Source organism: Bos indicus, chromosome 10 (assembly GCF_029378745.1).
Source record: "Bos indicus isolate NIAB-ARS_2022 breed Sahiwal x Tharparkar chromosome 10, NIAB-ARS_B.indTharparkar_mat_pri_1.0, whole genome shotgun sequence".
NCBI classification, from domain to species: domain Eukaryota; kingdom Metazoa; phylum Chordata; class Mammalia; order Artiodactyla; family Bovidae; genus Bos; species Bos indicus.
In genome coordinates, this window is record NC_091769.1 from 85646112 (window position 1) to 85670676 (window position 24565).

General features: G+C 50.0%; 1 protein-coding gene across 3 annotated transcripts in view; it reads right to left on the reverse strand.

Moving 5' to 3' along the window:
- Positions 1-24565, reverse strand: part of LTBP2 (latent transforming growth factor beta binding protein 2) — a 109759-nt gene that overhangs the window by 42266 nt on the left and 42928 nt on the right. For all 3 annotated transcript variants that reach the window (XM_019969234.2, XM_019969233.2, XM_019969235.2), the window contains exons 4-8: positions 12062-12252; positions 9787-9957; positions 9047-9253; positions 7974-8260; positions 6835-6937 (exon numbers count right to left, since the gene is read on the reverse strand). In XM_019969234.2, the coding sequence (XP_019824793.2) occupies positions 6835-6937; positions 7974-8260; positions 9047-9253; positions 9787-9957; positions 12062-12252 (959 nt within the window). The remainder of the gene's footprint in view (positions 1-6834; positions 6938-7973; positions 8261-9046; positions 9254-9786; positions 9958-12061; positions 12253-24565) is intronic.

The window sequence follows — 24565 nt, forward strand, 5'->3', positions numbered from 1 at the left end:
TGAATGAGAAAAAAAGGTGGAGTCATGCTGAAGGAGGTCAGAGGAATTCATCAGATGCTGGGGAATTAATCAGATCCTTGGCAAATGCTCCACAATGTGTACAATGGGAGAATCATATAGAATTGATAAAGGAAACAGTGAAGACCCTGTACTCCTCCTGTGGCCCCTCAGCCAGATCAAGATAAAACCAGGGTCGGAGAGCAGAGGACTTGTGGATCTGGAAAGACAGAGTGCTGAGCTGGGATTCCTGTGGGTGTTTCAAAGAGGCTCTTGCAGAGTGGCCTTGCAGTTGGGACCTTGACCTGAGAGGCCAAAGCAGCTGCTGAGGGGTCAGCTGGACTCAACCTGAAGTCCAAGGAGTCTGAACACCCCCAGATGCTTGGGAAGCAGGTCGGGCAGATGTGTGTGACTTTCCTGGTCAGGAAAGCTGGGCCACGTGGGCCTGGAGCTCAGGTCTTCTGGCCCTGGCCTCGGGCCCTGTCCACTCACTGCCAACCCTCCGTTGCTCTCAGAAGGAAGCAGAAGGGCCACTGGCTGCAGCCTGCCCCTGCCCTGCTGATTCTTACCCTCAGCTGCTGGAATCCCCAAGGAGGCCTCAACAAGGGCAAACTAATTGCTGGAGACAGTTTTGGCCCTGACTCTGTTGACAGAGCTCGGGGAGGAGATGGGGGGAGACATATGTTTGGCTACGGGGCTGTTTACAAGCCATGCTGATCTCAGTCTGTGATGACAGATGGTTGTAGCAGAGAGATGTGGAGGGTCCAGAGAACACACACACACACACTCGATACACACGGGCACATGTACAGGCTGAAGCTTCAGTCCTGATTTGCAAACTCTGGCGGGTAAGCTGGAAAGAAAACTTCGACTCCCCTGGGGCAGCGGAAAGGGTGTGGGTGCTGGGGCAGGCAGGCTCACATCTAATTCCTGGCTCCACTCTGACTAGCTGTGTGACTTGGGGCACACTTCTTAACCTCCCTCAATTAAAAAAAAAACCTTAATTTTTTTCCCATGTAGAAGTGGGATAGAAACTCAGTTTATGGGTTTTTGTGAGGATTAACTTTATTGAAACGATCAACATCAGACTAAAGCTAGCTCAGGGCCTGGCACAGTCCCTGGAGATGCTCCCCTAGACCTCCCCGCTCCTTCCTTCCCTCCCTCCCTCCCTCCCTTCCAGCAACACAGTTTTAAGGACAACAAGCTGGCCGGCTGCTCCTTACTGACTGGAGAGACTTGGGCAAGTAACTCTCTGAGCCTTGGTTTTCTTATCAGTAAAATGAAGATGACCATTCTTTTCTCAGGGCATTATTGTGAACACTAAACAAGCAAGAAAATGTCTGAGCGTGAGGCTTGTCACATATTGATTATTATCATAATGTCCATTATTCTGGTGGTGAAGTCCTAATGGATCACCCTCCCTGCTACCAGTGATGCAGAAATCCCACCCAAAGATGGGCTCTGACTGCTTCTTCAGGGTGGATCTGAAGTCAAAATGGGTGTCTCGGTCACTATGAACCATGAGGTAGGGAGGGGTCTGGTCAGACACCTGGCTCAAATGGGTACCACACCAGCCACCCCGACCCCACCGCTCCCTGGGGCTCTCCAGGCCAGAGATGCCACGTGTCAGTGACACCCCTGCGGGGGTAGGAAGGGTGTGAACGTGAGCTGAGACACATTTCCCAGGAGGCTCTGAGTCCCTTGGAAGCTCTCAGAACAACCCTGAGCCAAAGAATCACGACTTTTTTCAGCCCAACAAACTGCAATTTGGAAAATCTCATTTCTTTAGGGCAGGAGACTGGGCGTCTGACCCAGAGTCGCAGGGAACAGGAGCCCCACCCCGGCACAGCTGTTCCCCCGGCCCAGGTCCTCTAGTTCAGCGAATGCCCGAGCCAAGAGGCAGAGGAAGCAGATTACAGAGCAATTAGAACTAGAGGGCTGGGGTCACATAGACCTGGAGCTTCAGGGCCAGTTTCATCTATAAAATGAAGATAGTAACACCACCTAGAGGTGTGGTTAGCATGCAATGAAAGGAGAACAAGCATGGTGCCCGGCTCATATCACACCTTCTGAATTAAGAGCATCTAAAGAGGATGTGGGGCTTCCCTGGTGGCACATATGGTAAAGAATCCACCTGCAATGCAGGAGACTCAGGTTCGATCCCTAAGTCAGGAAGATTCCATGGAGAAGGGAATGGATACACACTTCAGTATTCTTGCCCGAAGAATTCTATGGATGGAGGAGCCTGGTGGGACAGAGTTGGACACAACTGGGCGACTAACACACACACACACACACACACAGGAGGACGTGACGGGGTGATGCTGCCATGACTCACACTAGGATTCTGTGCCCCAGCCCCCTCAGACATCACCTTCACACGCCCATTCTCCCCAGGGGCTGACATCACAGACTGACAGCCGGAACACCCCTTGTGGGCAAGGATCATGGCAAAACCAACCCAAACCAAGGCTTTCCTTCTACTGAGAGTTTCAAATCAATTTCCAGACATCTACATAAACCTCCATCCCCTTGAAAATCAAGTTCCTTCTCCCACTCCTTCCACTCACTAGTTCTTGGTAGGCACACTCTTCGTGGTGGGGGGCTGAGGACTTCTGGAAACATCCCACTATAGAGCTAGACAGCTGCAGTTTTTAATAAGTTCTCCCTACTGCTCAGCTTCCAATTGAGCTCTGCCTACTAGAAACTTCCATACATCTGTTTTTCCCCCCTCACCAAACCACACAGAACAAGCTTACCTGCTCCTCTCCCCACCCCATGTTTTTTCAACACATCGCCCTTAACTCAGACCAGTGCTCCTGGCTGGTGCCTTGCCTGTCTGTTCAATCCAGTCTTCTGGCTGGGTGCTGGCTTTCATGTACACCTGGAATACAGTCCTGGGATGCACCCTCTTGACTAAAATCCTGGTCTAGTATCCTGACTGGTGTTGTCTTTAGGCAGTCCCAACACCCCAACCCGACCCCTTACTGATTACGGATCAGGCAGTCCCAGGGCTTCCCTGATAGCTCAGTTGGTAAAGAATCTGCCTGCAATGCAGGAGACCCCAGTTCTATTCCTGGGTCGGGAAGATCTGCTGGAGAAGGGATAGGCTACCCATTCCAGTATTCTTGGGCTTCCCTGGTGGCTTGGCTGGTAAAGAATCCGCCTGCAATAAGGGAGACCTGGGTTCAATCCCTGGTTAGGAAGATCCCCCAGAGAAGGGAAAGGCTACCCACTCCAGTATTCTGGCCTGGAGAATTTCATGGACTGTATGGTCCATGGGGTCACAAAGAGTCAGACATGACTGAGTGAATTTCACTAGTCCCCTCACCCCCTCACTGATTATGGAGATCCTGATCCGTTAAGCATTAGACACAGTGTGATTTGAAATATAGCTCCTTGGTCCTAGCTATGTGACCTTGGACAAGCTCTTTAGCCCTCTCTGAGCTACATTTTTCTCCCCCAACAAATGGGGATAAAGATCCTTAGCTTGCAGGTGGTCACGACAGTGAAGTGAGATAACGCACGTGAAAGCACAGCATAGTGTAAAAATTCAGTAACTGGCAGCTATGATTGCTTTTTCAGAGGGAAAGTCGTATAATTCCTTGAAGGGGCAGAGCAAGAGAATCGGCTCTCCCTGGAGATACAGAGAGGGGCCTGGGTTCCGAGGTGAACTCATCCCACACCAGGTAGATGGAGACATGGTCTCATGGCAAACAGCTGGGGCCCACCACTGCGGGCCGCGTGCCGTGTGCCAGCCCCGCCTGCCGCAGCAAAGGGGCCAGTGCCAAGCCAGATGGGGCAGTGGCCAACTTTCCAGTCAACACAGATGTCTGTCTTTCTCGGGTGAAAACTCAAAAATGTGGCCTCAATCAAAGTGGCTTTTGAGGGCTGTGTGCTCTCCAGACCCTGGTGGGGCAAACGGCCACAGCTCTTGAGCCAGGACCTCTGATAACTGCCCAAGGGTCAGGAAGATGTGGCTCAGGCCAGGTCGTGGCAGGTCAGCTGCATCTGCCACTCAGAGTGAAGGGAGAAAGGGTCGGGGGACCAGAGGCTGGCCTCGATTGACTCCCTGAGCTGCTTCCTTGAGAAAGAAGACATTGAGGAATTTTTTTTTTTTGGAAGAAAAGAGATTTGTCTGAGCCATGTAACTGAGCATCAAGGCAGTCCTTTCCCATGTCACAAATAGCAGTATTCTGCAGGGACCTTCTTCAACCGTCCTGTACAGCCTCAGGAGTCAAAGGTGATTTAGGGAAAGTATGAAGTCACACGTGACTCCTCCCCCACCCCAGCTTCTGGCTTTATTACTTCCCTCACCCCCTGATTCTATTAGACTACCTTGTTGGGAGCAACAAAGCCCTTCCCTGAAGGGTACAGTAGTGTTTTTATCAGAAGAGAAGTAGAGGTTCAGAGGGGCAAAGCCACCAGGGCTGAGAACATTCTAGAACACAGGAGTCATGCCTGTCTTGCCAACCATTCCCAAACCCACCCCAGCCGCTCACCTTCTTTTTCCTGAGTCTTGCACAGTAGTTTGCCTGTCTTGCCTACTTAAAGAAACACTCCTCACCCCGGCTCCCCAGGCTTGGGCTTGGAGCTGTCTGGCACCCTGTCAATACAAACAAGGTTCCCCAGCGTCCTGCCCCTTCTCTCCACAATGCCCAACTGCACTTTACCACATTTTAAATGTTGACATTGCCCTGTCTTTGTAATTTCTTGCTCAGTATGGGGAATGCTTAACATTCCAGGGTCTGCACCCTGGTGCCCAGCTTGCTGAGATGTGCTGAACACAGGCAGGGAGGTGGTGTTCAGAGGCACCACCTGGTGCAGGGAGGGGGTGAGGCCTCAGCCCTGGGCGTGTTCTGCTCCAGGAAATGTTCTCACGCGCTTGATCTCGCCGGCCTATGCCATTTTCTTGGGTTATTAGGAACTTCCCCACCTCTTTGGCTTACTCTAATAATTCTTTAGATCTCATCCTGGATGTCACCTCCTACAAAGGCCTTCCCTGATCCACCAGTTTGAGGAAGGACCTCCTAGCCCACAGTGTACGGATGTGCAGGCTGCACACTGCACAGAAGGATGCCATCTGACAGAATCATTGGCATCCTGCACTTGTCTAATTATAAAGACTATTCTCAACACGTGGAAGGGGCACCTTTCACTCATTTGCACAAAAGTGCTGCAGGAGCTATCCACGGCCCCAGCTCTGCTGTCTGCAACCCCGCTCCACCACCAGACTGTACGCTTGAGAGGGGCGGCACTGTTTCTACCTGTTCTTCACTGTTTGGTCAGGGCTGCACACTGTGGGTACTTCATCAGTGTTGGCTGAATAGAGTGTGGTATGAGGAAGTCTCAAGGGTGGGTCTGACCAGGAGGAAGAAAAGTGGTGAAAACATCTCTGGCCTGCAGGGGGAGATGCTGAGCAGTTCCATACACTTCCCCACCAAGCCACGGGGCCAGTCCCTTTACCCTTTTTGGAGGGATACTTTCTAACAGTTTGACTTCCCTGGTGGCTCAGACGGTAAAGCATCTGTCTACAATGCAGGAGACCCGGGTTCGAGCCCTGGGTTAGGAAGATCCGCTGGAGAAGGAAATGGCAATCCACTCCAGTACTATTGCCTGGAAAATCCCATGGACAGAGGAGCCTGGTAGGCCCCCCAGTCTATGGAGTCACAAAGAGTCGGACACGACTGAGCAACTGCACCATGAAATGCCCTAATGGTAGGTACAGGCACCATCTCACTGACTCTTGACAGCGGCCCCATGAGGCTGGCACTGTTCCTGTCTCCACTTCACAGATCGGAGACGAGGCAGATAGAGCTCAGCAGGTAAGAGCTGGGACTGGTACCCATCGTGTGTTGGATACTCAGGCCTGAAAGCTAAATACTACCCTGTGCTGCTTCACCAAAGGGTTTATCACACTGTCAAACTGTCCACATTTTTTTTTAGTCTGGAAAATATGATCACTGCTCCACAGGCGAGTCTGAAGTAAGGAACAGTCCTGCCGCTCCCACCTTTGGGCTCTGGGCCAGGCCCCCCACAAATCTGACTCACCAAGTCGACTGCTGACAGGCAAAAGAAATACCTGCCAGGCCTGGGCCCAGACCTAGGAGGGAGACCTGCATGGGGCGGGGAGGGGAGGACAGGCTGAGTGGGCAGGAGCCATAGTCAGGCATAGGAACCTTGTCACCCGCCTCCCAACTTTAAGAGCAATGCCTATGAGAGCAGCATTCCTGAATTCTCAGGGCTCAGAGTACACGAGGCACCTGGTGAGTATTTGCTGACTGACTGACTGAATGAATGAATGAATACGTTAGGCTTTCTCATCACTGGAAAGAGGGTGGGAAGCGGAGTTTCCCATACCCCAAGGCCCAGGATATTCTGGGGCAGGTACCCAACCCAGATTTAAAGATTGGGAGATAGGAAGCAGGAGGTGAGGAGGAGAGAATGAAGGAAACATTGAGTCTCTAAATCAAAAACCTCGGGGCCTCTGGGGAGGCGGTTGAGGGGTATACCAGGGGGCCCAGCCTGGGATGGGATTCCTAAAATCTGAGTGAGAACAACTGGTGAAAGGCAGTAACCTCTTTCAGGCCATCAGATGGAGCAGGCAGGCCACGCTCACCCGGCTGCAGGTCTGAGCTGTCAGGAGCTTCTGCCGCCAGTCGGAAGCAGACCTGGAGAGCCTGCCCAGTTTACCAGCCTTTTCTATGGGCCTGGCCTCTGAGACCCTGGTGGGAGACGTAGGGCGGGGTGTGTGTGTTGGGGAGGGGTGTCTGCTGCAGAGGCCAGGCCCTGGGAGAGCTTTGTTCACAACCCTGGAGCCTGGCACCCAGCACTCACCTGGTCTGGGTGGACACGGGGCACAGGAGGTCACCCCCCAGAAGGCCCCCACACTGCCGCAGCAGTCCTCGTGGGCCGTCAGCTCCGGCAGGGGATTGGCACACTGGAAAAAAAAGGACCATGGGCACTTGTCACCTGCTTCCCTCTCCCGCACAGAGATGTCCCAGGAGAGCCTGAGTCATGAGTTCACCCCTCACATACTGCCAGAGAATGCCCCCACCCCAGGGAGGGGAGGGGAGGCGTTGTCCCAGAAGGAAGTAGAGAAACCCGAGGTCCACCCTGCCAGACACTAAACTCAGGGGACGGGGTGGCAGTGGCACACCCAGACAAGATCTTCTCTGTGAGGTCTGCAAACTGCCCCCCATCCATGCCCCCAGTCCAAAGACACAGGGGTCCTGAAGGATGGGCTTTCCTCCATCAAACTCCAGAGAATGCCAGGACCACCTCCCACGAGCAGGGCCCATGCTCAGCAACACTGCAGTTGAGAAGCTCCAGGGACCCAGGATCCTATCCTTGAGCTACTCCCCACCTGCTCCAGCTCCCTAACCTTGGGAGGGGTTTCTGGAAATGCCAAACTGCAACCCTAGGAAAACCATCCTGAGTCTGGTTTAGCCCCTGTCTTTAGGTGCCTGGTCTCAGAAAAGTTCGCTTGATTTCCCATCACTGACTGCGGATCCCGTCAGCGAAAGAGGGAATTGTCTTTTATCTTCACATGCCCAAGGCTTTGGGGTTTAACCTGCATTTGCTGATTTTACATCTCTGTGACTCAACTCTCCAAACTCCTTGCCAGATCTAACAGCCCCTCTATCCACGCCCCGCGGGTCCTATACTCAGCTCCAGCAGAGCTCAGGATTTGCTGGGACCCGAGGACCCCTATTCCCCTGCAGAGGGGGCCTCTCTTGGGTCCTCTTCTATGTGCCTGGCACTGACAGGTACCCATTGGAGCCCGGCTTGGCTTGCCCAACCTCTCAACACTCATGGCAATTTTATGCTCTGAGTTTTTCCCATCTGGGAAATGGGAGACCCTGCAGACTCCCACATTCTCTAAGAACAAGCAGGAGAGAGAAGGAGAAGGGGCACTGCGGGGAGCAGTTACTGTCTCAAAGCCCCTGGGGCTGGGGCTGGAGCTGCGATCTCACCTGTCCGTTTAAAGTGCTTAGGTAGCATCGGCCCAGAAGGGCCGGAGTCCTGGGCACCACTGGGGGAGGTAGCCGGGGAGCTTCTCCGGACCGGGCGGGGATGCGGTTGCTGTCCCAGCGGCCGGGGCCGGGGCCGGCGGGGAGCCGGGGCGATGGCCTGGTCTCCACGCTGTTCTCCTCCGGGGCCTCCTCGGCCTCGCCTCGCACCCGAGCCACCTGGTGGATCTGCACTGAGGCCTCAGGCGGGTGGCGGATGTGCACGTTCACCAAGGAGGGGTTCACCGAGGCTGGGCACAGGGGCTGGGGTCAGAAGGCGGGGACACAGGGCCCCACCCTCCAAGGAGTGGCATCAGCCCACCGTCAGGCCAGGTGGGCCCCTGTGTGTCTCCCCAGATCTCCTCCTTTTCTTCACTCTCTACCCAAACCCCAGAAGAATTTCTCAGGGAGGATAGGACAAAGCACAGACTCCTTCATTCCACACCTTCCTATGAAGAACCTTCGTTACCAACTTCCAAAGTACCTTCCTGATTCCACCTCCTCCCAGGATCCTGCACAGCCTTTGGGCTCCAGCCCAACCAACCCTGCGTGGTTCCCACCCCATGCCTTTGTTCAGACTAGTCCCTTTGCCCTGGAAGCCCTCCCACTCCCCTCTGCTTAACCAAAACCAACCCATTGTTTAAGGCCTAAATGAAGTCCACCTCCTCCAGGCAGCCTTCCCAGAACACTCTTGGGTCTCTCTCCTGATCTACAAAATTCTGTATTTCTTGGTACCCTTATTTGGCACCTAATAATAGAGGCATCTTCCCTCTCCTGTCCAGGACCCATGGGTTCCTTAAAGTCAGGACCCTACCCTTAGATTCTTTTGTCTTACTCATAGCACCCAGTAGAGGGTAAGGGCAAAAAACATATAAATAAATAAATTGATGAACTCAGAAGGAAAGGCAGAGAAAAATTTAAGGAATGAAACTGGGCCCTGAGGATGGAGGAGAAGGAAGTGCTGGAGACTCAGTTTCCCATCTCCTCTATCAGGATGCCAGCACCCACCCCACGTGGTTCCCCAGCCCCACACTCACCCAGCTGGTTGGAGAGAGGCAGTGTGAAGGTGGACTGCTTCAAGGGGCCCTCCAGCGGGGCCCTGTGGCGGGGGCCCCTCTCTGGAGGCTCCTGGTCCAGCCTAGGGGCGGGCAGGTGGCAGAACTTCCCGGTAGAGTTGGCGGGGCACCAGCACTCGTCCCTGCCGATGCAGCGGCCCCCGTTCAGGCAGGGGATCTGGCAAAAATCTACAACACCGACCTCAGGGTGACTGGCGGCGGAAGCGTACAGCAGCACCTACTATGTGGGCCAGCGGGGTGGGGGGAGGGGGGTGACCGGGCCCCCAAGTCTGATGGCTTCCGGAACCCGGTCCCCTCGGAAATGCAGGGACTTTCCAAGAGGCCTGGGAGTGAAGGAGGATGGATAATAACTAGGCCTTGCCTTTCCTGAGCCCCATGGTGACCAGGAGGATAGTGAGGGGAGTGGCCCTATTTACTCCTTCGCCTTCTATGAGGAAACTGGGACTCAGAGAGGTTGTGTGACCTGCCGAGTCACACGTGACAGAGCTGGGTGAGGACTCAGCATTGTGTGATCCCAGACAGCTCACAAGAGCCACAGTAGGAGAGCTCCGGACTTCCTTCCTGCAGAAGATCTGGGCTCCAGGCCAAGGCAGGCCGGTCCCTCTGACCAACTGCCTCTCCACAAACCCCCACCCCAGCCCCCACCCCCACACCCGCCCCCAGGGCCAGCCAGGAACCTTCTGAGCTGGGAATGGACTCACAGATGCGGAATCCAGACTTGGGGTCATGCCCGTGGCCGCTCTGGCTGTACAGGGTAGTGGTGTCGCCACGCTCGCAGCTGTTGGCACAGCGCCCACGGGCACAGGTCTGCTTGCAGATGGTGGGAGTGAAGACGATCTTGATCTTCTTGATTTTCTCCGTGAGATTCAGCCCTGCAGAGAGAGGGCTTGGGTCCAGGGGGCAGGGCTGAGAGGCACAGCTGTGACCTCCAGAGGCTGGCTAGAAAGGCCCACATGGGACTGGCTTGAACCCATCCCAAGGGCATTTGCTAAGTCCCTCCTGGATGCAAGGTCACATAGTGTGGGCAGGGTAACAGCTCACGGTCCAACATCTCCTGAGTGATGCCGACAGGCCAGCAACTGAGTTCGGGCTTCATGCACAACCACTCTCAACCCTCTGGAGTCTTATTTTAGGTAGAACCATTAGAAATTGCCATCTTTGTAGGTTAAGGTGGTTGAATATTGGCCATGTTCCTAGATCCCAGTTAGCATTCCCATCTGACAGGTAAGGAAACTGAGGCTCAGTGAGGGATGGATTGTATCCCATGTCACACAGCTGGCAAGGGAGGCAGCTGGGCTCTGAACCCCAGTGCAGAGAACAGAATGTAGCTCAGACTTGCCAGCGTAGACAGTTTTCCAAGAGAATGCCTGAAAGAACGATGAGAGTCAGGTTTTGGAGGCCCTAAGGGCCAGAACGAGCATAGGGCACTTTATCCAGCTGGTGGTGGGAAATCATTGACAGTTTTCATTGACAGAAATCATTTGACAGAGAGGTCAAAGGGGAGTGGGGGTGTTATGTCCTCCCAGCTGGGGTGCACAGGTGATTGGGGAGGCAGGATGAGCGGTTGGGAGGTCACTGTGGCAGAGTAAGAGGGGGGTGCTTCATTCAATGTGAGCGGTGACAGCAGATGTACAAAGCAAGGGTATTCATTCCATCCTGGGGGCCGGGGAGGGAAGCCAGGAGGCATAGGGGCTGAGAAGGGAACTATAAAAGGTCTGTATAGACTTGACTGTGACAGAGGAAAATAACCTTGTGTGTGTGTGTGTGTGTGTGTGTTTATGAGAGAGAGAAAGAATGGGAGATTTATAAGCAACTGTATATGCTGCAGGGGAAGGGCTGAGGGTGGTCCAGTTCGAAGGGGGAGGAGAACCAGGGTGGGGGGAGGCCAAGTGACAGCCTAGAAGTCCAGCGAAGTCAAGAAACAGTGGCATATGCCTTAGACAAGAGGAGGGGCACTTCCTTTTCAAGATGGCAAGAAAGATCACTCATGCATGTTGTCCGCAACACCGATCCACCTTGAAAACACTATACCAACTGATGGAGCCAGACACAAAAGGCCACACAAAAAGATCCCGTTTACACGAAATGCCCACGGTTGGCAAATCTTTAAGGACAGCGAGAGGGTGGGGGTGGGGGGGAAGACAGTGACTGCTTAACGGGCATGGGGCTTCTTTCTGGAGTTATGGCAATGTTCTGTAATTAGACAGAGGTGGTGGTGGCTGCATAAAATTGTGGATATCCTGAAAACCATGGAGGTGTGCCCTTTAAAATGGTTAATGTTACATTATGTGAATTTCCCCTCAACTTTAAAAATGGGAAACAAAGAAAGGCAGTCAGCTCAGGCACGGGTTTAGGCAAGGGAATGACGTGCATGGCATGGGGGGGCGCATATGGGGGCAGGAAGATGAGGACTCTGGGGAGTCAGAAGCATGGCCGTGGGATGGGGCGGGGGAAGGTGGGGGCCTCTTGGAGAGGCTGCTCTGAGGAATGAGAGAGACAAAGTGTCCAGGCACCCCAGGAAGGATTGCTGAGCAGCGACCAAGAATGTGCGAAGGTGGAATCCTGAGGGGCGCTCGGTTCTCTCCTCTGGGAAGCAGAGGTCCCGCTGTAGGTGCTAAGGAAGCAACTGGTCAGATTGGTCCAGGAGGCTCGGGCTTTGCAGAGAGGATGAAGGGGAAGGACTGGGGACGGGGAGGTGAGGTTCACAGCTGGATACGAAGAACGCAAAGGCAGGACAGGTGACAGATGGAGCGGAAAAGGACAAGTTAAGGTCTAAGTGTCTCAAGGGGGCACAGTCTCTCTAACAGCTGGCTTGGGACCCCTGGAGCCTGGCACAAAGCAGGTGCTTGACAACTGTTTTTTGGCTGAAAGGATGAGGGACAGGGTGACAACTCAGCCTTTCTGAGAGAGTGAAGCGGGGAAGCAGTGGTGGGGAGAAGGAGGCTCTATGAGGACCCGGAGACAGGGCATCCTTACCCCAGGAGGATGACGGGCGGTCCAGATATGCTGCCTGTGGGGCACCATCCCTCCGCTCAGGACCTGGCCCCATGGGCAGGGCATTGGAGGTCAGCTGGCCACTGGCCGCAGGGGCTGGATAAAGTCGGGCGGTCTGGGACAGCCCCACATGCTGCTGGGAGGAGCGGGTCTGGCTGAGGCCACTCAGGGTCCTGGGGAGACAAGCAAGGCATGAGGTTGGCATCCTGGGGGCAGCATCCCTGTGCCCTTCCAGTTCAGGACATCCAGCCCCTGCCTCCTCACTGGGAGAGTGTTCTCTACTTGGCTGCCTTCTCACCAACTCCAGGAAAATGGAGGTGCCCCGAGACAGGGAGAAAGGGTCCAGGCCAGCTGGCTGGTTCGGTGGGAATGCCCACCTTTGTGTGGGACTGCCAGGCTTTGGCTGGGTATTCTGGACAAGTCACTTAGCCTCCCTGGGCCTCAAGGCCCTTGACTGCAAAATGAAGGTGTTAGACTGGTCTCATGTAGCTCTGACATTTGTAGAGTTTGAGACTCCTATGGACCGGCCTCCGCCCTAAAACCGGGCCCAGTGCCTGTCCTCGCCGCATCTTTTTTTTTTTTTTTTAAGAATGATGAGCGATGAACCTTGACACATAAACTGTTATATTTTATTTATTTATTTTAGCCGCACCATGCGACACGTGGGATCTTAGCTCCCCAACCAAGTAGCAAACCTGCGTTCCCTGCAGTGGAAGTGCAGGATCTTAACCATTGGACTGCCAGGGAAGCACCCCCTTATCTCTTATTAATACAGCCTATCATGCTTACAAATTGCTTGTGGAATAGGTGCCCAGCAAATACATGTTCACAGATTGATTCAGGGAAGAAAACCTGACTATCCCCTTGATTATTGTTAAACTAATATAACAACAATATTCAAGGAGAAAGAATTGAATTCATCACCCTCCACCTCAACACAGAAAATACTTTGGCATATTTCCTATCAACCTCTGCTTAAGTATATTGTCATTATCTGTAGATATCATTGTCATTGTGAGAGTGAAGCGGGGAAGCAACGGTGGGGAGAAGGAGGCTCCCCACCTATTGTCATTGTCTGTAGATAGCCTTTAAATGCTATTGTCATTATCTGTAGAGATCATTTAAACTCTGATTAATATTAGGTGGTACTTGATACAATTCTACAGTTTTCACATTTATCATCTTAATTGCTACATGATAGTCTATATGAAGATGAATCACAATGCATTCATTCTATTACCTATTTTGTTTTACATTTTCAACTGTGGACATCCTGACTCATATGGCTTTTTTTCCTTCAGTTAACATATTCTTTTAGGGGACTTCCTGTTGGTCCAGTGGTTAAGACTCAGTGCTCCCAATGCAGGGGGCCTGGGTTCAATCCTTGGTCAGGGAATTAGATACTGCATGTGGCAATGAAGATTCCACATGCTGCAACTAAGACTTGGCACAGCCAAATAAACAAATATTTAAAATATTCTTTTAGTATGGGGGTTCATTAAACTAATTTTTATTCTGTATGTTTGAAAATTTCTCATAAGAAATATTTTGAAAATGATTATTATTTTAGGCTATGGTTTTTCCTGTGGTCATGTATGGATGTGAGAGTTGGACTGTGAAGAAGGCTGAGCACCGAAGAATTGATGCTTTTGAACTGTGGTGTTGGAGAAGACTCTTGAGAGTCCCTTGGACTGCAAGGAGATCCAACCAGTCCATTCTAAAGGAGATCAGCCCTGGGATTTCTTTGGAGGGAATGATGCTGAAGCTGAAACTCCGTTACTTTGGCCACCTGATGCGAAGAGTTGACTCATTGGAAAAGACTGTGATGCTGCGAGGGATTGGGGGCAAGAGGAGAAGGGGATGACAGAGGGTGAGATGGCTGGATGGCATCACTGACTCGATGGACGTGAGTCTGAGTGAACTCCGGGAGTTGGTGATGGACAGGGAGGCCTGGCGTGCTGTGATTCATGGGGTCGCAAAGAGTCAGACACGACTGAGTGACTGATCTGATCTGATCTGATTATTTTAGGCTTAATTCCACAGACTAGAATGCAATTAATTCCAAAAATTAGAAACATTTATGGCTCTAGGTATACACTGGAGATAATGCTCCCAAAAAGCTGCATCAAAATGTATACATGTACCATTTAGACTGCAGCCTCACCAGCATAACATATTATTAATTTTTCATAAATCAGTAATAATCATTGTAAATGACACTGCAGTGTTACCTTAGCTCCCTTTTTGTAATTTCTGAGGTTGAATTTTTTCACACATCTATTTAACACTTGTGAAAATTTTCAGCTCGCGTCTTTGGTGTCTGAGGAATTTGAGCTGTCGGTCTCATAAATCTGAGCGTTCTTTACGTATCTGTCATTAGGCAGGCCATTCTACAAGGCAGCCTCCGCGGTCACTACTCTGTCACTGTCACGATGTGTACGAACCACTGTATACACCACAGTGTCTGCACTGTGGTGGGTATAAGCGCATTGTAGACTCTGAAGCTGAGAGAGTAATTACCTGCCCAAGATTATACAACAGTAAATCAGACCCCAGGACTCCAACCCAGGGCAGCTAGATCCCTGTGCTACCCAATAAGGCAGCCCAGACCACAACAGAAGCTCAGCCAAGAAGCCTCTGCACTCGCCTTGGGGGTGCGCTTTCCTCCAGCAGGTCCCACCCCTAGGCTTTCCACTGGATTCCCTGCCCAAGCAGCATAAGGTCCTGGGCCCCTCTCCCTCCACCGTCCCAACTCCAGGTGTGTTGGCCCCAGGGGTCCAGGCCATGAGCAATCCCCCTCTCCTCCTTTTCTGGCTGAAGCCCTACCCGGACAGGGCTCAGAGTCTGACACCTTCCAGCCCTGCCCCTGCCCTGTCGGTCTAGGACTTGGCTCCCGTGAGCTTCAGTGCTGCTCTTCCTCAGGGCGACCAACCGCCGTCCTCACACTGAGAGGCCCGATCAGGTTTCAGCCTGCTCCCCGGGTTTGAGAGCTGGGATGGGAGAGAGGGCCCGTTCGCCACCTCGGAAGCTCTGGAAGCTGTCATAGACCAGAACTGGGAGCACCTGCTCTTCACTCGCAGAAGAAAGTCAGCACAATTAACTGCAGCAGAAAACACAAGCCTTCCAGTGGCTTAAAAGAGTTCACTAAAGAGTGAGAGGTAAGTGGGTTGGTGGGTCAGCAGGAGTCTCCTCCTTGTGGCATTAGGCTGGTACCACGGCTCAACAAAGTGTCAGCACTGCAGAGCACCCCGGGAAGTGGACGCAGTAGTTCAGGTTCTGCCCACACCACCTGGGACATTTCTGAACTTGACGCTGCTGACAGAGAGCTCTCCAATCTGGTCGAGGTGGAAAACTCAAAGGGTCCTTTCTTGGAAGTTTGCGGTCACCGTTGTTATTGTGGCCATCACTTGTTTCTCTAATTGGAACTCAATGCTAAGGACTGCAAGAATCCTGAGTTCAAATCCCTTTAGGGCCAATGGTTCAACTTTGCAGAGAAGGGGGAAAAAAAAAAATCCCTAGTCATAGAAAGACCTGTCTATACAGAGGAGAGAGGATAGGATTTGGGCTAGGCAGATGTCAGTTCCACCGCCCACGTGAGCGGTCACTAAAACAAGAAGGGTGACACCCACCTCACTGGGCTGTGGTGAAGACCAAGAGAAACACTGAGACCATGTGATTGCTTTGTAAATATAAATAAGTGGTCACAAGTCGAAAACTATGTCAGAATTATCACATGAACAAAGAAAAAAAAGTGCTAGCTACAGTTCAGACAAAATACCTCTCCCCAAACCACCAAAAATTCTTCTCCATCTAAGGGGAATAAAAGACACCCCAAATATCTTGTTACACTCTCCAAGCATTCTTACACACAAAGGGCCAAGTGACTAATCCGGTGACAACACATTTTTAACAACCACAGCCTTCTGAGCTCAATCTATTGTCATCTACTGCTGTGATGGGAACTTTGAGTTAAATGACAGAAATCAAAGTCTTCTGAGAGGCTCACAGCCAAGGAGGAAGCCTTGGATCTTTCATAGGTCCTATGTCTTATGCTGAAAGCACCCCTAGAAGGAGACCATGATCTCCCTTCATAAGCCCCAGCCCAGCCTGTGGAGGTGGGCAGGGAGGGAGGCGACCTGGGAGAAGGATCAACAACCTCAGATATGCAGATGATACCTCTCTAATGGCAGAAAGTGAAGAGGAACTAAAGAGCCTCTTGATGAGGGTGAAAGAGGAGGATGAAAAAGCTGGCTTGAAATTCAACATTCAAAAAACTAAGATCATTGCATCCAGTCCCATCACTACATGGCAAATAGAAAGAGAAAAAGTGGAAACTGACATGTTTTCTTTTCTTGGGCTTGAAAATCATTGCGGATGGTGACTGCAGCCATGAAATTCAGAGGCACCTATTCCTTGGAAGGAAAGCTATGACAAACCTTGACAGCATATTAAAAAGCAGAAAAATCACTTTGCCGACAAAGGTCCGTATAGTCAAAGCTATGGTCTTTCCAGTAGTCATGTATGGATGTGAGAATTGGACCATAAAGAAGGCTGAGTGCTGAAGAATTGATTCCTTCAAACCATCGTGCTGGAGAAGGCTCTTGAAAGTCCCTTGAACTTCAAGGAGATCAAACCTGCCAATCCTAAAGGAAATCAACCCTAAATATTCATTGGAAGGACTGATGCTGAAGTTGAAGCTCCAACTTTGGCCACCTGATGCAAAGAACTGACTCATTGGAAAAAGAAATCCTGGTGCTGGGAAAGATTGAAGGCAAAAGGAGAAGGAAGCAGCAGAAGATGAGATGGTTAGATATCATCACTGACTCAATAGACACGAATTTGAGCAAACTCCAGGAGACAGTGGAGGACAGAGAAGCCTGGCGTGCTGCAGTCTGTGGGGTCACAAAGAGTCGCACGTGACTTAGCAACTAAACAACAACAAGTTTGAGTTCTCAGTTCAACTCTGGCTCCCAGAGACTGGTGGCAATGAGGCAAGTGAGAATGTTACTGAGAAAGGGACTTCCTTAGACTACAGTCCCCAGGATGGGGGGGACTGGGCACTCTCAGCTGTGCAGGGTGTGGTTCTGTGCACTCTCAGCCCTGGAAGAGCTGCTGCAGTTTCATCATAGGATAGTGGTTCTCAGACTTGCCTGGCACAAGACTGTCTGTCTGGGATTGCTCTAGGGAGGTCCTGGCAAAGTTGCCATGATGGACTGAAACAGCTCTCTCTGGACTTCAGAACTCCATGGATCAGTAAAATTTTGAAACAAATTTAGGGGACCAACATAAATTGGCCAACTTTTTATTTAGGTAAGACATTAAGACACACACACAACTACTAATTATTACCACCAGCAAAGATGGGCTCGATAAAGGACAGAAATGGTATGGACCTAACAGAAGCAGAAGATATCAAGAAGAGGTGGCAAGAATACACAGAAGAACTGTACAAAAAAGATCTTCACGACCCAGATAATCACGATAATGTGATCACTGACCTAGAGCCAGACATCCTGGAATGTGAAGTCAAGTGGGCCTTAGAAAGCATCACTACGAACAAAGCTAGTGGAGGTGATGGAATTCCAGTTGAGCTATTTCAAATCCTGAAAGATGATGCTGTGAAAGTGCTGCACTCAGTATGCCAGCAAATTTGGAAGACTCAGCAGTGGCCACAGGACTGGAAAAGGTTAGTTTTCATTCCAATCCCAAAGAAAGGCAATGCCAAAGAATGCTCAAACTACCCCACAATTGCACTCATCTCACATGCTAGTAAAGTGAAGCTCAAAATCCTCCAAGCCAGGCTTCAGCAATATGTGAACCATGAACTTCCTGATGTTCAAGCTGGTTTTAGAAAAGGCAGAGGAACCAGAGATCAAATTGCCAACATCCGCTGGATCATGGAAAAAGCAAGAGAGTTCCAGAAAAACATCTCTTTCTGCTTTATTGACTATGCCAAAGCCTTTGAATGTGTGGATCACAGTAAACTGTGGGAAATTCTGAAAGAGATGGGAATACCAGACCACCTGACCTGCCTCTTGAGAAACCTATTTGCAGCTCAGGAAGCAACAGTTAGAACTGGACATGGAACAACAGACTGGTTCCAAACAGGAAAAGGAGTACGTCAAGGCTGTATATTGTCACCCTGCTTATTTAACTTATATGCAGAGTACATCATGAGAAACGCTGGACTGGAAGAAACACAAGCTGGAATCAAGACTGCCGGGAGAAATATCAATAACCTCAGATATGCAGATGACACCACCCTTATGGCAGAAAGTGAAGAGGAACTCAAAAGCCTCTTGATGAAACTGAAAGTGGAGAGTGAAAAAGTTGGCTTAAAGCTCAACATTCAGAAAACGAAGATCATGGCATCTGGTCCCATCACTTCATGGGAAATAGATGGGAAAACAGTGGAAACAGTGTCAGACTTTATTTTTCTGGGCTCCAAAATCACTGTGGATGGTGACTGCAGCCATGAAATTAAAAGACGCTTACTCCTTGAAGGAAAGTTATGACCAACCTAGATAGCATATTGAAAAGCAGAGACATTACTTTGCCAACAAAGGTCCGTCTAGTCAAGGCTATGGTTTTTCCAGTGGTCATGTATGGATGTGAGAGTTGGACTGTGAAGAAGGCTGAGCACCGAAGAATTGATGCTTTTGAACTGTGGTGTTGGAGAAGACTCTTGAGAGTCCCTTGGACTGCAAGGAGATCCAACCAGTCCATTCTGAAGGAGATCAGCCCTGGGATTTCTTTGGAAGGACTGATGCTAAAGCTGAAACTCCAGTACTTTGGCCACCTCATGCAAAGAGTTGACTTATTGGAAAGACTGATGCTGGGAGGGATTGGGGGCAGGAGGAGAAGGGGACGACAGAGGGTGAGATGGCTGGATGGCATCACTGACTCGATGGACGTGAGTCTCAGTAAACTCCAGGAGTTGGTGATGGACAGGGAGGCCTGGCGTGCTGTGATTCATGGGGTCGCAAAGAGTCAGACATGACTGAGAGACTGAACTGAACTGAACTGAATTTTATGAAAGAAAATATATTTCAATGGCAATAAGAAATATTTGAATAAGCTTGAAAGTGAAAGTCACTCAGTTGTGTCCAACTCTTTGCGACCATGGACTGTAAAGGCCATGGAATTCTCCAGGCCAGAATACTGGAGTGGGTAGCCTTTCCCTTCTCCAGGGAATAAGCTTAACTTCATGGACATCTCACCTCATTGGCTTTTCTTCATTTCTTCATGAACCAACAAAAACAGATGCTGGTCTCCATCACAGACCAGCATGGAACCAAGCAGGATCTACTGGGCTACAAGATTCACCAAGATTTGCTCAGCCTGAGAACGCTCGAGCTCTTTCAACCTATTTGGGAAGAAAACCTTCTAATCCCAGCTGGCTGGGATCTTCCGAGCTAAGTGAGAACTCCCTGGGCAGTGTACACCCAAATTAATGCCACTCAGTAAACATGGTGCACTCACATTCTACCCAGCACACTGGCTTCTAAAAGGGATGGAGAGGCGAGTGGGTGAGGGACTCTGTGCCCTCCACTTGACCCACTGTCACCGGACGCTTGGCTCCACTCTACAAAGGGGCTTCCACTCTGGTGGCTCAGACCAGAATCTGTCTGTAACGCAGGAGACCTGGGTTCAAACCCTGGGTCAGGAAGATCCCCTGGAGCATGGAATGGCTACTCACTCCATTATCTTGCCTGGGAAATCCCATGGACAGAAGAGCCTGTGAGCTACAGCGCACGGGATCACAAAGAGTTGGACATGACTGAGCGACTAACACACATATACTATTTTGTTTACTAAATGTTCTGCTGCCAAAAGAAAGCTTAAAACACCACTACACGGTGCATTGAATAGTTATAGCTCCCATGGATAAAGCACTGAGCCAGGTGCTTTAAATGTGTCACCTTATGTTATTTTATTGAATGAAGAAAGTAAGTTGCAGAATGTAGCCCACTAGGCTCCTCCATCCATGGAATTTTCTAGGCAAGAGTACTGGAGTGGGTTGCCATTTCCTTCTCTAGGGGATCTTCCCAACCCAGGGATCGAACCCTGGTCTCCCACATTGCAGGCAGACACTTTACCGTCTGAGCCACCAGGGTATCCCATGTTATTTTATTGAATGAAGAAAGTAAGTTTCAGAATAATATGGACAGTATGCTTCCAGGTTTTTGTTTGAAAAAAAAAATTCTCTTTCTCCCCTACAGATATTTATAAAGAGATAGGAAAGGTCTGGAAGGATCTGTAAACAGTGGCTGCCCCTTGGAGATGAGAGTGCCTGTATATGTGTAAACTTTATGTTTCCATATTTTTAGCTGTCTTTCAGTAAAAAAAAAAATTGTTTTTACAATTTTACAGTAAACATGTATTATTTTGTAATAAAAACAAATCAGTCTTTTCCCCAGCAACTCCAATTTATAGAAAAGGAAATTGAGGCTCAGGAAAAGCATGATAAATGTGTGCATATTACTAGGATCCAAGGTGAACTCTGATGACTTACAGATGTATAGGAGTTCAGATGTAAGAAAGACCATGACATTTGAGCTAGGGCTTAAGAGTTGAGTAGGATTTTCACAGACCAAAATGAAGAGGAAGACATTCCACATAAGAAAATACATGAAGGCAGGAAGCACGGGTCATATTTAAGGAAGGATAATGAGCACAGTTGGATAAAGCACAGAATGGAGGGGAGGGAAGGAAAAAACATCCTTTCAATGCCTACCAGGTAGCAGACATCATTCTAGCTGTTTTATGTAACATATAATTTACTTGTCCAGACAACCCTATGATCAAAAAATCTCTACTTGGCCAAAATCGCTTTAAACAAAGTAAAAAGACAAATGACAAAATGGGAAAAACATGTGCAATTTATATCATGTTTTTATATACAAAGAACCAATCTTCATAAGATTTAAAGAGCTCCTAGAAACAGAGAAGACAGACCAATAGCCGTAGAAGAAAAATCAGCAAAGGAATATAAACAGTTCATGGGGGGGTGGGGGGGGAAGACCCATATATTTCTTCAATATGTGAAAATATGCTCAACTTTTATCATTCTGAGATGTGCAAATGGAAACAACTCAGGTAGCCTTTTTCAATCCATAAGATGAGCAAAAAGTCCAAAAGTTTAATAACAGATTAATTTGGTGAGATCCTGCAGAAACAGGTAATCTCAGATGCTGCTGGTAGAAATGTTCATCGATACAGCCGATATCGAGAGCAATTTGGCAACGCCCATCCACACCCCACCTGATAGCCACCTGAGGCGAAGAACTGACTCATTGGAAAAGACCCTGATTCTGGGAAAGACTGAAGCCAGGAGGAGAAGGGGACAGCAGAGGATGAGACGTTTGGATGGCATCATCAACTCAATGGACATGAGTTTGGGTAAACTCCGGGAGTTGGTGATGGACAGGGAGGCCTGGCGTGCTGCAGTCCATGGGGTCGCAAAGAGCGGACACGACTGAGCAACTGGACTGAACTGAACTGAACTGAACTGATCCACACCCCAGTGCATCGATGCTTTGCCCCTGCAGGTCCGCCTGCAGCCGCCTTGTTCCTCCCACTCCGTGGCCGGTGCACCCCACACTGGCTTCTCTTGGACGGAAGGCCACCAACTCACAGGCTCCTCCCACCACCATGACCACGAAACTAATGACTGCCGGAACCGGAAGTTTAAAAGCCCCACCCCCTCGCCTCAAGGCGGGACAACTCTCCAAGCTCCACCCTCAGTTAGGCCTCGGCTTGGTTTTCCCAGAACCAGTCCTTGCTTGGCTCTGTCCACCTTCCCATTTTGTTTCCCTCTCCCCACAAAATCACACACCTCAATTGATGTTCCAGCTCCACCTCTAGGGGAATCTGCCCTAAGACACTTGTAAATGTCCACAGTGATGGATGAACAAGATCATTCACAGAAGCCCTGTTTCCTAAGAGCAAAATGTTTTGTAAAGAGTAGATACAATGTAAGTGTCCCTCAGTAGGAGGCTGGTTAAACAAACTAAGAGACATCCATGGGATGGAGTCCTATGCCCTCAAAACAGAAGGACACAGCTCTTCTACATCCATAGGAAAAGCTGTCCAAGATACATAGAAAAATGAAAAAAAAAAAAAAGCCTAAATCTGGCCCACCGACTGTTTTTGTACAAACTGTGACTTAACAATCGTTTTTTATATTTCTAATGGTTGGAAAAAATCAGAAGAATAATATTTCATGACATGAGAAAGAGATACGAAATTCAAATTTAAGTTTCCATAAATACATTTTAATTGGAACCCAGCCACACTCACTGTCTACAACTGCTTTTGCTCTACGATGGCAGAGCTGAGTAGTTGCAGACACCATATGTTGCACAAAGCCTAAAATATTTACTATCTGGCTTTTTATGGAAGAAGTTTGCTGACTCCTGCTGTGGGGCATGTAAACTTTTGTGTAAAAATAGAGAAAATAAGGATACATGCTGAATTTATTTGCATATTCCTAAAGCAACCTTGGAAGGATACCCTGGGAATTAATAAGTGGTTTCCTGTGTGTGTGTGTGTGTGTGTGTGTGTGTGTGTGTGTTGAGGGGGGGAGTGGGAAGTGGGTGGTAGGGGAATAAATGAGTGCTACAATTTAATGAATGCTTGCTCTGTGCCAGGCTGTGTGCCGACAGTGCACGTCTCATGCATTATCTCACGAAACCCTCTCCATAATCCTAAGAGTTACTCATTATCCCCATTTTACAGTCAAGAAAACAGAGGGCAGGGAAGTTCTGAAGATCGCAGAACTCGTGAGTACTGAAGCCAGGTTAACAAACCAGGTAAGTTTATGCTCAAGCTGCCCTACCACGTATCATTTCTCCATTGCCATTTCACTGAGGCTGTGAGAATAGGTTTGGGTTCATATGGTCAAGGGCTTGAAATATCAGGGAGGTGTCTGGGCTGCATTGCATGGGTCAGGGGGAGTCCCTAGAGATTTTGGAGCAGCCCACCCCCTTTCACTCATTCAAGAACTTACTGAATGCCTGCCACGTGCCAGGCATCCAGGCCCAAGGATGGCAAAGACTGTCTTGCCCTCTGCCCCAATGGAGACTGAGCAAGAGAATCAGCACTCCAGCAAAGGTGTGAGGGTACAGGGGAGCCATATACCAGCCTTGAGATGCTAGTGGTCTTCAAGCAGGGCTGGGACATGATGGGATGGGCTTTTTGAATGTTTATTATTCTGATGAAAGATTGCCTGCTGGTGGATAGACCAGAAAGGGGAGGGCTGGAGGCCAGCTGGAAGGCTTTGGCTATGGTCTAGGCTAGTAGGGACCAAGGACAGGACCAACAAGAGGGCATGGACTCAGAGGATATTTAATACATAAAGAGTTCCCAGCTGTGGCTCAGACGAATGGGTGGAGGGTGATCCAAGAGCCAAGATCTCAAGGAGAGAGCCAAGAAGTGGCTCAGTTTGGGACCTGATGAGTGCTGGTGTCTTAGGATGGATGTTCCGATGGAAACACCTGGGCTGCAGCACTCAGGAGAGAGGCTGGGGCTGCAGACACAGTCAAGGGAGTCCCGGTGGAGATCTGGGGGTTCAGGGATGATATCATTCCAAGAGAGTATGCATAACAAACCAGTCCAGAGTTCCGCTGCTGGACTGAGGCATTGCGTCTGCTTCCACATCTCAGTTTCAAAGAGGGAAATATGTTAATGAACAGACGAGTCTCAGTTTTGGATTTTGCTTCCATAAATTTGCCTCCAAACTTTGGCGTCTGCTACTGCTTGTCTGCTAGCACACGATAAAGCCAATGAACAAGCAGTAAAGGAATATTGACGGGAAAATGTGGCAACAGACCATTGTACTTCACTCGACGGCTTGCTCTTTTCAGGGCTCTGTGCATGAGCCTAGAGCCGGTTTTTTATCTAGCGCACACAGACGACAGTCATAGTTTCTGCTAATAAAACTGTCCCCAGCCCTAATCATGGAATTGATTGCATTGATCGTTCATGGTATTGCTTATGACTGCCAGGTCCTCTGACATGGAAACCCTTCGAGAAACACGGGAGTAAAAGAGAAAATAAAGGCGGGCAGAGGAGGGGCCTGGGAATCAACAATGCTGGCATTGAAGAGGTAGAAGGGGAGAGGAGGGAACACCAAGGCAGGAGGGCATGGCTCCAACTCATGGCCTTCTGCTTGGAGGCATGCTTCTGGCCTTCCCGGGACTGCAAGCCCACTCTTACAGGTGAACACGCCTTGGCACCTCCCAAGGGGCTCAGTCTCCCCTAAGAATCTGGGTCCTGGGGAGGCAGCGGGGAAGCCCTCACAATACTTTGCTCCCTCTCTCCTCCTCACTGGCCAAGCAGATCTCACACCCAGTTCACGATCAGATGACCCTTGTGCCAAATCCCCAGAGACCCAAGGGAGTGCTTCCAGACATCACACTCTAGCCCCCTGCTGCAAATCTACCCTGCCTCCACAGAGAACAAGGGGACACCCAGCTCTGGGGG